The following is a 15,220-nucleotide window of genomic DNA, read 5'->3' on the forward strand; positions in this document are numbered from 1 at the left end:
AGCGATACTGAGCAGTTTTTTTAAAAATGTAATTGTTGCAGCATATTCTTAATGGACAATATTTTATTTTTTAGTCCACTTAGTGAAAAAATGTTTGTTTTTTACTTAAATGTACTAAAAATTTATAAATCGTGTCTTTGTTTAAAAACTACACATTAGAAATAACTGATGGTACTTAATTAGTAAGAGCTGTACTGCGTCAACTATTGGAAAAAGAATACTTTTGTTGTCTCATTACGTAATTATTAATTTGTCAAGATTTTTCCCTTTGTATTCACATATAACTTTTAAACAGTCTGTTTTTATATTTTAGCATACTATAACAACAATATCAAAGGAAATATTTATAGAAAAATTAGGAGCCCTTAATGTGGCACAATATGGTTTTTATGGTAAACCGCAGGAATTACTCAAAAAGCTCGTGATGAGTCAAAGGGTTAAGTGATATGAAGACTCAGAATAATATTTGTTATTTATTTACTCAACCTTATTTATTTACTATTCCTTTACTTAAAATAATATTTATAGACAAATTATTGGGCCTACAATGTTGCACAATATGTAAGTAAGTATGATACGTATAATAGCGTTTAAATGGAGAAATTGTAACTCATACATTATATATATACATAGATATATAAATATAAGACTCCATATATTCCCTTAATATTAACCAATCATTTTTAAACTAGGTCTGGAAATATATTATTACATACTATACTGCTACATTAGTTTTTGATAAAGTTTCTTCCATGTTGCATAGAAGGAACATATTTTTTTCCATAACTTTAACCACAGCTGAAAAAACTCTCCCAAACTCTATTAAAAAAATGATTTTTGAAAAAAATTTATGAATTGAAACTTTTACTCACAAACACACAATTCCTTTTATTTTTGCATACATAAAGTTCTGTACAAATATCAAAATATAAATAACATCAGGCATAGGATTATTTACACAAATGTGTAAAATATTACACACAAAAGGTTAGCATAGCATCTGTTTTGACAATTCACATAAGATTTAATAAAATATACACAAATATGGGTCAGTAAGTATTATTCGTTGTTGCTTAACTTGTAACCATAACTATAAAAAAATTCTTTTTTTTAAAAATTTTTGATACTTATTAAGAGTAAATGATTTATAAGAAAAATAGAAAAAAAAATCATAGAATATAATTACGTATTAAAAGAACGTACATAAATAAAATACGCAATTTATAGTAGTAATTAGTATAAATTATTAAAAATTCTTATCTTACAGATTTTAACGTAAAATTCAACAATTTAAATAAAATAATGTATCCTTTACTTATTGCTGAAGTTTTCTTTTCTAAATGTAAAATTATCTAAATTCAGATAATGTCTTTTTCTTGTCTTCTAACATTATCAAATGCCAACTCAAATACTTGACTAGAAGATGTCCACAGTCTTTCAGCTGCATGGAGAGAAGGTCTTCCCTTTTATAGTAACACCAAACTTCATTTAGCAGAAATTTTGTTTTCTGGCTAGCGATAAAAGTTTAATGTAATAGAATAATATGTTTTAGTCTAACAGTACAGTAAATTAGATAATAATTTAAAAATACATGTGTATTTTTTAAAAAAAAAAAGCATTAATAACGTCAGACTGTTCAACTTTCTCTGTGTTTCTACAGAAATCAACTAATTTTTATTTTATATATTAGTGAACAGCGATTACTTGTAATTTTGAGCCTTAAATAAATCTTAAAACATACCTTTAAAAATTTAATATTTTTAGCTTCTAACTATCTAGAATTAACATTTCTCTATTTTTGAATTACTGATTTCGACGTTTCCTCTAAGTTCATTAAAATTAAATTTAAAAGTAATTAAAAAATTTCTTGATATAGCGAATCAATTTTTTTTAATTTTTTCTCTTGACTGGAAGGGGTGGAGCATTTAAGAGGTGCATTCCCTAATTAAAAAGAATTTTTCATTAATTCAGGAAGATTCAACAATTGATTTCCCTCTTAAAACTTTTCATCACTAAATTTTTATTTTTACCATACTTCTATTATAACTTTAATAATCATTCAAACTGCAAAACGAATTGTACCCAATTGTTGGAGATAATACAACTTTCAACACATAATGTAGGGTCAGGAAATAAAAGGCGAGCCACAAGAGGGTGCTTGCTCAGGAGTAGACGGAATGTTCCCTGTTGCAGAACTTCAATCAACAACAATTCGTTGCCAGATATATATTTACGCATCGAGCTGAAAATAGCAATCGGCTACAGGTGGCGTAGAGAAGAACTCTCTACCTATGGCAACACTTCGCATTCTTTCAGCAGTAGCGTGTGGAGAGTCATAAGAGAAGCAAGTACATTAGTTTCCGCCTTGATTTTCAAACAGATTAAAGTATTTTAAGTTAGGAAACTAAATGGAACTGAAAAATACATGAAACATAATTCTAAAAGAAAGCGTGGCAGAATTTTTTAAAAATATTTTTAACAATTAAATACGAAAAATATTAAGAAAAGGAAAAATATCATAGTACATACAACAGAAAAGAGGAGAAGAAATCTCCTCAAAGGTACCCGGTAACCGATTTTCTCCCCAGATGGCGCATTCGAGAGTTGCATTCGCAAAAAGCTATATTTTAATAGCCTTGTAATTTTGAACACAACCCAGAAGACAAGGAAATTCCTAAATCAAGCATTGGGTCAAACTAGCCTACGTCTGATGAAACACAGAGAGGAAAACTATAAAAACTTCCCCCAACAAGGGAGTTCCAACCCATGTCCATAACTGAGGATATTTTACATCAGCACTGTGGTCAGTACTAATTCGTATCAATCCCCGACATTCGAACCTGAGTTACATCATTGGGCAGCAAGGGCTCTATCCCCTGAGCCATCATGAATGTATAGTATTTGTTGCAAAGTTTTCAATAGGAAAAATTCTTTAAATTTATTACTTGCATTTAACATTATATCAATTTTTATCAAGCAAGCAGGCAACCTCTTGTCCATTGCTTTTAGACACCTTACTGCAAGGTGAAAGTTGCTTATTTTGGCTATCACTCATTATAGTTACGATCATCAGTTTTGTAACACCTTGCATAGACTCTTTATATTTAAGAGTAAATAAGTAATATAACCATCATCATAAGACCTGAACTAAAGCAATTATTAAAAAATATAGTTAGTAGTAGTATAATTTTAGCAATGGAATGCTAAAATATATATAATACAAAATATTCCCTAATGCTTGTCTTAAAAAGTTATGGAAGCACTAATTTTAATAGTTATTTTACATTCACCTGGCTGGAATGTTCTATACACTGAAAGGGGGCGGGGACACAGTAAAACAATTATACAAACATTAGTTAACATGAGAATAATTTTAAAAAAGTAAAAAAAAAAAAAATTCTTAATGTTTGTGCTTTATTTATTGTGCTATCATTTAAAATAATTTAGCAATAAAAAAATGGCAATAACTGACCCACATTCAATTTGCACACATTAAAGGCACAGAGCATATTGTATAGTTTTGAAAATGACACATACACATGACAGAGAAAATGAAGCACATAAGCTAGCCAACAAGAGTCATACAGGTTCAATATATTTAGAAACTAGATATTTGTTAATAGGAAATGTAACATATTCAATGTAGAGTTAAGAATTTTCTTTGTATATGTTTACAAACAAAAAATATATGAGCAACCATTACAAAATTTACCTGTTTAAACCCTCAATATAAACTAAATTTGTGCATAAATGAAAAAAATGAGCATTGTTCTTGTTTTATAAAACAGAGTATTATGAAACATTAATCTAACAAAATATCATCAGAAAACTAAAAAATAAATTTTTTGGAAAGTAAAATATGTAAAGTCTGCGTATAATAGGTCCAGTCAAAAAACAAAGAAAAATGGGTCTTAAAACCAGAAATATGTACTTTTAGGATAATTGCTGGTGTAATTAAATAAAAATTTCTTTTTCATGTTTTTTATTAAATAGGGGGCATCATTTAAGAGGACGGCATACCACGGAAGAAAATTTTGGTAGCAAATTCTCTTTCTCCTTCATTACTAATTTAAAAGGAAGAAAAAGTAAGTTCAGGCATACCTAGAGTGAAAGAATAAGTAAGTTCAGGCACACCTAGAATAAGTCATGACGTTTCAGCAGCTGAAAAAAAAAAATACTTCAAAATATTAAGATGCAAACAAATTATTAGAAGAGAACTTCACCGTTGTGTCATCCTAAGTTATCTACTCATAATTTATTTTCATTTGTATCTTTTAAAATTTCCTTTTCAGTATTTGAAGCTTCGTGGCTTACTCTAGTTTTGTCTGAACCCACTTTTTCTACACTTCAAATTCGTATCGAAGGAAAAAGAGAATTTGCGACGCAAACTTTCTTACAAGGGAAAGCATCTTCTTAAGGGAAGCGATGATAACCAAGCAGTTGTTAGCCTATTCATGCTTTTACAAAAGAGAGATCAAGATCAAAGAGCTACTCCTTATTGATTTCCTGAATAAAGAATCAATAGTTAGCAGTATTTGAAAATGTCCCAAGTGAAAATACTTAGGCTATTTTGAAGCCCAACACAGCTAAGGAAATAAAGGAAAAAATTCAGATACAATGCACCACCCATTCAATTTGCCACATACAGGGTTACCACAGAAAAAAATGAACAAAATAGTTGCTTTTAGTAGCCTAAAACACGAAAATAGTAGCCAAAAACTAGGAAAATAGTTGCCTAAATAAGAACAAAAATTCATCAAAAATATGACTAAAATTTTGCTAATGACTTAATTGTCATATACCATGATCCATTCAGTCAAGTTGGTGGCAAATATGAGAATTTTTATATAAACGTAAATGTTTATTTATTTATATATACATGAAAAGTGATTACTTAAATTCGAAATTCAAGCATCGTAATATCATATTAAAAAAAGTTTTTTTTTAAAAAATCATGCAGAATTTTGTAGCAATAATCATTGAAAAGTCGATCGAGAAATGAAAGAGACTTACAATGGAGTCTGCAGAGATTGAACGAATTAAAAAGTGAAGACACAAATTTGCAATTCAAAATTTTCTATCTTTTAAGAAAAAAAGAAGTTCAGTGTGTTCAGAAACTATCTTGTGGGGTGCAGATTTTCCAACCAATTCATGCTAAAAAAAAAAAAAAAAAAAAACATCGCTAGGAGTACAGAAAAGTCTCCTTTTCCTGAAAATAGTTGCTTTTTTTTTTTAGCCTTTTCAGAGAAAATAAAGTTGCCATAGTCGCCTCATGCCAAAAATAGTTGTATTTTAGTCGCCTGTGGCAACCCTGCACATATTGAAGGAATCAAGGCGTGCGTGGGTTTAAGGATGGCACCAGGGGTTAAAGTTCATCGGAATTCTCCTCATAAAAGGGTTAATGCTGTTTACGGGGAATCACATTATATAGATTTTCTACTGTAGAAACAATTTCAAATATGTTTATAGGATTGAACTGTAAATAAGATTAGTTTTATGTCAAAACAGAGCAATATTTACACATTGCCAACAAGCTTGTAAAGGTGTTTATCAGATTTAAGATTAGAAATTAAACATATAGCTCATTTTACAATATGCTGAAACTTTTAACATATTCTGTTGAGAATGAAAATGGAATGCAATGCCTAACTTTTGTGACCGACAGTATATGCAGGGTATTATGTAATGATCACCCTTAATACATAGTTTCAGAATTTTTATCAAAAAAGAATAGACATTCGGGGTAAGTTTAATATTGAAGCAAGAAAACAAAAATACTAAAATCTACATAAAAACCTCTGTTTGTTTGAGGAGCTGAAAAAAAAAAACTGATAAAACTTTCTACAAGTTGTTCTACAGAATTTCTGTTTTGTCATTATATGTACATTTGACAAGGATTCTAAAAATATATATTAAGAGTAGGAATTGAACAATACCTTGCATATAGCTTCCTTTGTAAACATTCCAGATTTTTTTTAAAGATTTGTAACAAATGGACTGAAATATTTCTATAACTACGCATAAAAAATAAACTTTTAACTTATGTTTAGGTATAAACATAGTAGACTTGTTTATAAGAATGAGTTATTTACCTGAATTATGCTTCTTATTAATAAATGTTTTATTAATAAGTTCCCAGAAAGGTTTCTACACAAACTGTGTGTTTTGTAAATAAAAAGAAGTTTTAAAATACGTTAAAAGTTCTTCAATAATAACTCATGTGATCGAAAAAGGTCGTACTAAATTGAAGATAAATAAATAAAACAATATCCTTACAAAAACAGTATACAATTAAGTACAATTTAGCACAAATACTACAAACACAATGAAGAGGGTTTTACAAAATCTAAAGACTAGTAATATAGGCTGTCTTAGATATTTTACAAACTGTAAAATATAGTGACAGCAAAATCTGCATTCTGTAAACTGAACATTTCTTATTTCATTGAAAAAGTAAAATAACAGTGTCAATATTTCGTTTCAATAGTATGGTTATAATTACAAAACATATAATCTGATTTCCTTCATAGAATTTATATGACTAATGAAATGTACTCGTACAGGTTTTTCCTATATTTTGGAATTTTTTTCTTCATAAAAATCAAATTTAAAAGAGATTTTCTTTTCTAGTCTACTAGTACTATCAAAATCCTAGGTATGAGATAATTTTTAACATTTAAAAATCTTGAAACTTGCGTGGTGTTTCTTTTAAATAGTATTTTAGTACTGTTACTGTTTTAACAACACAATTGTTTTAACAAGTGAGAACAAAATTATACAGCATTGAGATGGATTCAGGTTGGAAATATTAATTTTTGTTATAAAGTATAGAATCATAAGAACAGATTTTCTAAAGAGAACTGCAAATTTTTTTCCTGCATACACAAGTCTGTTGAACATGTCGCTATTCAGGGGTCTGCCCCAGACATTTTGTGAAAGGTCTGTTTTTGTAAAATTGTGAAAAATTACTTGTAATTTGTGAATATAAAATAAATGTTAAGTCACATTTTTTCAACCAGGGTCTTTCTTTTATGAATTTGTACAAATAGGGTCCTGTTATTGCAAAAAACTTGTTCAAGGAGTTTTGAAACTGTAAATAGATACAAGATAATGCTCAACACTGCAAAATTATAATTAAAAAAAATTAAAATTTTAAAAAATAAACAGCAATTGCTGCTGCTAAATTAGAGATGAAACATACAAATATTTGGTATTCAGCCTATACTGCTGAACGCAGAATATTAATTTCGGACTAATAATGGAAGAAGTGTCTGCCGAAGACAAACGTTTACATAATTACAGTTCGTTTACATCTGTTTTTCTTCCCTTTCCCCCTGGGAAGGGTTTATTCGATTAACAAAACAATAATGAAGATAAACAAATTTGTGAAGGATCCGATTAAAAGATAAATTATGTTGTGGAGGGTCCATTTTTAAGTTAAAATAATTTGTGAAGGATCCGTTAAGTTAAAATATTTTGTGAAGGGTTCGTTAACGGACCCAAATTTCTTCTAAACAGACTCCTGCTATTATCATAAATATTACTGTGGAAGTTTTCAAAATGCATTTTATTATCTTCAGATGTTATATTTTTAGAGTGCATAAAAGTTTTTTTTTCATTTCCAACCTCTGAGATTATGAATCCTTCCTTCAGAAGTATGTGGTAAAGTGAATGACAAACCACAATAGAAAAATCATTGTTTTATAGAAAATAACAAAAATACTAAAAGAATTACAATATTTGAGATTCCATTAAGGAAATTACCTTTATAAAATGTAGATTCATATATATATATATATATAAGGACTTCACACAAATCAAATTTCAATACAACAAAATAAATTTTATCACAAATCCTTCTTCATTAAAACCACTTTTTTTCTGTGACATTTGACACACATTGTCTCAAGTGTGGAATTCCTTTATCTTTTTTGGAAAATTGATGAATTTTATCTTTAATAACCAATAAATTTGTTGGTTAACTTTAAAAATGTGCGCACCTAAAAAGTCCTTAAAGTTATCAATATTAAAATTATACTAAGGGTAACTCTTAAATAATAGAAGTATTTTACAGAAATAAAATATTTATGGGTTCCCAAACAGTGCACACAACACTGTATAATCAGCCAAAATTGCCATCAAGGTTTTTTTTTTTTTTAAAAAAAGAAAAAAAGGAGAGATTTTGTGTACCCTAAGATAAAATTTATTGTAAACTTCTTCCCTCTCTAAACATCAAAAGTCTTATTTTTATATTTGATACAATTTACAGAAAAAATGTAATTTACACTTTTATATTCATAATAAATATTTTCAAAAACCTACTAAAATATTAACCTCAACTTCTTTTAGATTTCTGCTGAAAAATAAAAAAGGTAATCTTTTATAGAGTATGTTAAATTTTAGAAAAATGAAATTTTATCCAAAGGATTATCATTTCTATAAACTATTTGTCACTCTCTTTTTTCTCTCTTTCTATTGCAGTAGACCAAACACTGGAAGCACTGTTTGGTAACATGCAAACAAAGACGTAAAAGATAATTATTTTAGAACAATTTACACTTTTATATTCAGATTTAAAACTTTTCAAAAACCTACTAAAATATTAACCTCAACTTGTTTTTATTAGAGTAGTATTGTACTTGTATTATTAGAGTAGTATTGCTGTAGGCCAAACACTGTTTGGTAACATGTAAACGAAGATATAAAAGATTTTAGAAGGAATAAGTAAAATTACAGAATGACTGTATTAAAGATGAACTAAGAGGATTTTTCCATAATAGGCCATATAAATTTAGCATCACAGCGCTTGTATGTGAATAAACAATTGGATCCATTAGCCACTAGGTCTGCCTTTATCACCTGAGGACATTCGCTATCTGACAGCATTGTTTCTGGAATAATAATATTTTACTCATTAGTTCCAAACTCAATATATTTCTGTCTAAAAAGATTTTTAATAAAATATATAAATTTTTTATAAACTTATTTCGGAAGATGGTATGCTCTAATCTAGTTCATCACTAGTTCTTTGAAAATCAGACAACTACTTTTTCATTCGAATTTATCTCTAGGTAATAGGAGCTGAATGTATTCAAATATAAGCGTAGCATCAGGAATGAGGGGTCACATGACCCCTGAATAATTTTTTAAAGTTGTACAATTTTTTTAAAGTTATTTCTTTATATTAAATCTAAAAAAAGGTATTATTTTATTTAATAATATTTATTTTAGATAGTTCATTAATAATTTGACTTGATAACTCAATGATTATCACTTTTATGTAAGTAAATGTATACTGCGGCTTTCAAGAGAACTCCTCCAGACATCAGTCTCATGTCATGGCGGGTACCATGGTTACAAGGAAAAGTCACATTGAATAGGGTGTGGGGTGAATAGTTTTGTCTTGATCTTAACATAGGTCAGTGTGAGTAAACAAATCAACACCTTCATTCCACCCCCATTTGAAATTTTCTCTCGCTTGTTACTATAGCAGCAGACAGCACCAGAATTTTAGTCTGGAGGAGTTCTCCTCAAAGCAGCACAATAGTTAATTTTTATCAACACATAGTGTAATAATTTAAGACACTTTTTTCTGTTTACTACTGTTAAAATTTTTTAGTACAGTAGAGAACCATTTATCCGGTAACCAGATAACCGGGAAAAATTTTGATCTGTTTTCCCGCCATTTTAAACTAGAACGATTATGAAAAAAAGCGGAAATTGAACACACCCTTGAAGTTGAGTAGAGGAAAATGTAAGGAAGGGGAGAATTTTTTCCCCCCGTTTACCCAGAGAAACGTCATTTCCTCCGTGACCTTGAAGGCAGGAATGTTTTATTTTCTCCTTTAGGCCGTCAATCAAGCTCAAGGGTGTGGCATGCTGATTTCGTTTTCTGTTTGATTTACGAGGCGGTGAGGAAAATGCATTGCATGCATATCAGTGAACAGAAGATGCAAGAGAAAAATATATTTATCTATTTGACATCGATTAATAAAAATAAAATCTTTTTCTCCTGATTAATTTTCCTTCTTTGGAAGTGCGGTATCATTTGCAAGTTTTTATTGATGTGAAACAAAAACAAAACAAAAAAAAAAAAAATAGAAGGAGAATTGTTTATTAATTTAAACATAGGATTATTTTATGAAGCAGATTGCAGTTTTGTTTTTCCGATTCCACTACGTTTGATATTTTTTTCTTTTCACGATAAATTTCGCACTTAATAAATTAATTCTTTTTATTCATAAATTTTATCATTAGTTTTTTTTTTAAAATTCCGTTGATCTTGCCTTGTTCCGGGTTTTAATATTTATGCTAGTGCCTTTTTTAACTATCGTTTCGGTTTGATAATTTTCAAGTGTTTTTATTTAGTTAACTAGTTTTCCTTTTATTTTATCGTTTCCCCCTTATAATTAGGTATGAAATATATTGCGTTATTTTACCATTGGTTTTGTTTATATTAGTTAATTTAGGAATTGTAATTATTTTTAAAAAATAAATACGAGAATTCTGTATTTTTTAAACTTCTTTTTCTTTTCTCTAAACTTGCAAATTTTTTTATTCTTTTAAACGTTATTTTTCTACCATTCCTTCTTTTTTTCTTTAAAGTTAGGAGTACCTTTCTTTTTTCTCTTACTTTATGCATTACACTTTTTCCTTGTAATTCGGGTTCGATAAAACATCGATTAACGACACTTTTTGGTCTACCCAGAAAACCGGGATATTCAGGCATCCCGGATAATTGGTTCTCTACTGTATTATTGACATTTTTTTTTTTTATAGAATTAAACACCTTACAGATTATTTTCAAAATTAAATATATACTTTGATTTTTTCTTAAGCATACATTTTTAAGTAAAACTTGACTGTCAAATTATATTTAATATTCTTATAATTTTTAACAAATAAGTTCCGTTTCCTACAAAGTATCCTTTTCATTATTAATTAATTTCATTTTAAATGCTGTGTAAGATTTTTGTTTACCATATTTAGGTATAGAATAACAACCTAAATATTTTTAGGAGCAAAAGAAAAAAAAAAGTGTTTTGGTGCCAATAATTTTTATATTCATCTCGTAAAATTTCATTTTTGACCAGGTTCGAGCATTAAATTTACACTTTATATCATAGTTAACAGATTTCGGAAAATAAATGCACAATTAATAAAATGGTTATAACAAAAACCCAACGAAGAATTATGTAAATAAATATATAAAAGGTTACTCAATTGGTTCCCTGCAAAAACTAAATAAAAAAATAGAGGTTAAAATCAGATTTAAATACGCACTTTAAAAAATTAAATAACAGAAATATTCCAGCAACCTTTAGAAAAAGAACTAAATAAAATTTTTGATTTAAACTTAATTTACTATCTCCAATAAAAAAAAATTAAATCAACAAAGCAGGATTTATTTTATGCGGAATTTATGGCCATCTTATTCACCAGGTTTGCATTCAATAAAATTTCGGTGCATAGAGAAAAGTTTTGTGCCAAACTGCATAAAATTTTGGGAATCATGAGAAACTCTTGTAAAAGAATTTGGACAAAGTATAAGTAGGTGAGCGGCTGCATATGGCAGAAAATTTTGCGGCATGTTTACCGTTCTGTATTAAAGCCAAATTAGATTGATCAGAAGGAAATTTTCAAGTATGTTATACGTAGCAATCTTTTCATGCTAATTTGAAAGTTTGGTTGTGGTATTTAAAAAAGCATTGTGTGGATGTAATGAAAGACACATAAACCCTCTTTTGTCCACAGATTGCAATCATCAAAAATAGGTTTGGTTCGAATTACTTTAAACATCAAGGTTTTACAGAACTTACGCTAATACACAGTGAAAAAAATGTATACATTACACAAGTATAAAGCAAAATTAAAAGAAAATTCATGAGAGATAATATTACCTTCTCCATCGACAAGCTTGAAAAGGCAGTAATCTTGAGGATTAGTTATATTAAACTTGTGAGCAATTAATTTAGCTGCAAAAAAAAAGAAGTTCACTTAGACATTTATCAATTATGACAACAGCACATACATCAAACAGGAAAATTGTTTTTTCAATTGTCAATGCTTATTTTGAGTACATTAATATCAAAATTTTTATTTCTTTTAACACTAGAAAGAAGGAAAATTAGTATATACAGTGAAACCCCGATTTTACGCTTTCGGTCGGACTAGCAATAAAAAACGCTAGAAGCGGAATAACGTAAAATCGGGATTAAGAAAAATCTATGCATATTTTTAAAAATTGACACCTACCAGTTAAATTAATGGAAAAGATTAGTAATCTTCACTTCCTCTTTGTTTTTAGCTACAATTTCATCTACAACTTGTTCAATACTAGCATTTTTTTGCAAATTTGCTTCTTGATTTACATTTGCAAGTAAAAACTGTTTTAGAGTTTTTATGCTTTGTAGATTTTATGCTTGTTACCCACCCCCCTATTGACAAATGGAACAGAAAGAATGCAAGAATTGTTCCATACAGCTGAGAAGCAAGTTTTTATTGTTCAAAAAACTAGAAAAAAGTTTGCAGAATAAAAAAAATTAATTTGATCTGTTGGTAGACAAACGTATAAAGCGGGATTTTCATAAAAGGGGTAACGAAAAATCCGGGATTTTTTAACATTATTGGTATAGGCAATTTTCACGTATCAGCAGAAAATGGCACAAGAAGCGGGATAACGTACGAAACGGACAACGTAAAATGGGGGTTCCACTGTACCTACATTGCTCAAAACCAGTCAAAATGACTGGATTGTGAATGCGTAAATAAATTTGTTTAAAATTAATTTTTAAAATTTTTTACATTATTTACAGTTATATAACAAGTTATTAGTAAATATTAACAATAAAAAAAATGTATGTTGTACAAAAAGTCACAAAATTCTAAGAAATTGTGTCATTATAAATGTCATTGTTTTTCTAATTGAAATTAAAAGCAGTAAAAATAACTTCCTTGGACAATCTAGTGTTAAATAAATCAGTTTAGCCTTTTTTATAACAGAAAAAAGTGGGTTTCACTTTTATAACACTAGAAATGAATATGAAAAGAATTATTTTAAAGTTTCCTGAATTCATAATGATATTTATAAGATCCAAAGGAGAAAAATCACTTACCAACTTCTTTAGTTGTCATGTTAGGCTTAATTGGAAGGGTCTTTGATATAATACTGCCCGTTAATTCATCGGGTATCATAATTTTCAAGAAGCCCTGAAGATCAGCAATGCATGCAAGTCTAGGTTCAGGAGAAGGCTGAGGGAAAAAAAAGAATGAGTGAATTAATTGATACAAAAACATGCATTATTTCAGTAAGCTTCATAAGATGTCTCTTCATTTCATGCTAAACTGCTGGATAGAGAAAATGTTTATAATAATAATAATATATATATATAAACATAATATATAAATATAATATATATATAAATAATTTATATATATATATATATAGAGAGAGAGAAAGAGAGAGAGACATGCGTATCTATCTATATATATATTCTATCCCTTTTTGAAGAGTCCGATTCACATGACTTCGCCGTCGATCTTTTTTCCTCCTGTAGTTATTGCTAAGAATTCCACAATTTTATTATTATTCTTTTTAACGTGACGATGATTTACAAAATGCGAAAATATTGCCCATAATATTAGAATAAAGAAAGAATATGACATATTCGAGTAAAAAAATTATTTTATTTCATCCAAAAAAATGTTATTTTTTATTTATTTATAATTTAAAATTTTTTCTTTTTTTGGAAATTGATGCTTTTGTTACGGTAAATTAGTAACATGTATATTTGTTATTATTAAAAGTATCTTGCAGAAAGATATTAAGTCCTGGAGAGTCGCAGAAAACTCTGCTACAGGGGCATTACGATCTGTAAAACTGAGTATTGCCACTTTCACAGCATAGGCAGGGTGGCCACCCAAATCTAGAAAAAAAAATTCCCTGTGTTTTTTCTGTATATATTCTACACAATATATAAAGCGGAAGAACGCAATCACTGTGATCTTTTAATGAGTTGTATTGGGATAACTATACTAGTTATAATTGCTGAAAAAACAGAGAAGAAAAAAAGGAACAGTTGAACATATAATGCTATAACAAATGAAATAGTTTAGTATTGCTGAAATATCATCCTAAAATATCCCATAGATAGCACTTTGGCTACCATTTTTTAAAAGACAAAAATAAGAAACAAAATTCCCTGTTATTTTAGGTGATTTTTAAATTCCCTGTATTTTTCAGGTTTCCCCCGTGGAGTGGTAACCTTGATAGGTGATATGCAATCAGGGGATATAAAAAAAATAACGTACTGTTTTGCAAGTGGTTTGAGATCCAGGGGGGCTGCCAATATCCACACTATAAGCTCGATTACTACAGCTGGGATCATTCATATCATCGAAATTTCTGACAGGACTTTCAGGACTGCATGCTTGAAGACTTTTCAACACATGAACAGCACTACTCAGGGTTGTTAAGTAATAACTGAAAAGCAAAGTAGCTTAAATATAATTTTAAGATATCAAAACAAGCAGAATGAAAATCACTTAAAATGCAAGTAAATAATTTGGAAACTCAGAACAGTTAAAAGGCACATTAATGTTTGAGCAAGCAATATCTGATACATTTTCATCAAAGACAATTAGAGAAAACTACTAAAATCTCTTCTCTTTTCTTTTCGAGGGTGCCTTTATTGCATATAAAATGGAATACAGTTATTATTAAATTAAAAATTATAGTTATTAAATTATGGTTACAGTAATTATTGTTCATAAATACTAGGTTAAGTTTTTCTCATCTCAAACTCTAATTAGTACCATTTATAGTGATTTTTTAAATGACAGAAGATTAAAATCTAAAGAAAAATCTAGTTGTAATAAAAAATATTTATTATTTGAAAAATGTGGAAAAAATTGAAAAAAAGAACTATAATCTCCACATTTTTTTTTGAAGGAGCTTTTGTGACACACAAAATGGTTTATTGTTAAACCAAAAATTATAGTTATTGTTCATAAATATCAGGTTAAAGTTTTTCTCATGCCAAACTCTAACTAGCATTATTTATAGTGTTTTTATAAATGATGCAAGATTTAAATCTAAAGAAAAATCTAGCTTTATTAAAAAATATTTGTTAATTAAAAATATACAAAAAAAAATTGAAAAAAACTAAAATCTCACTTTTTTTGAAGGAGCTTTTCTGACATACAAAATGGCATACAGTTA

General features: G+C 28.4%; 1 protein-coding gene across 2 annotated transcripts in view; it reads right to left on the bottom strand.

The window, feature by feature from the left end:
* Nucleotides 1-7,687: 7,687 nt before the first annotated feature.
* LOC107449996 (Src homology 2 domain-containing protein sprint) overlaps nt 7,688-15,220 on the bottom strand; it is a 58,956-nt gene continuing 51,423 nt past the window's right edge. For both annotated transcript variants that reach the window (XM_016065697.3, XM_016065696.3), the window contains exons 18-21: nt 14,311-14,482; nt 13,116-13,251; nt 11,901-11,975; nt 7,688-8,891 (exon numbers count right to left, since the gene is read on the bottom strand). In XM_016065697.3, coding sequence (XP_015921183.1) covers nt 8,758-8,891; nt 11,901-11,975; nt 13,116-13,251; nt 14,311-14,482 — 517 coding nt within the window. In that variant the 3' untranslated portion in view covers nt 7,688-8,757. The remainder of the gene's footprint in view (nt 8,892-11,900; nt 11,976-13,115; nt 13,252-14,310; nt 14,483-15,220) is intronic.

Source organism: Parasteatoda tepidariorum, chromosome 6 (genome assembly GCF_043381705.1).
Source record: "Parasteatoda tepidariorum isolate YZ-2023 chromosome 6, CAS_Ptep_4.0, whole genome shotgun sequence".
Lineage (NCBI taxonomy): Eukaryota > Metazoa > Arthropoda > Arachnida > Araneae > Theridiidae > Parasteatoda > Parasteatoda tepidariorum.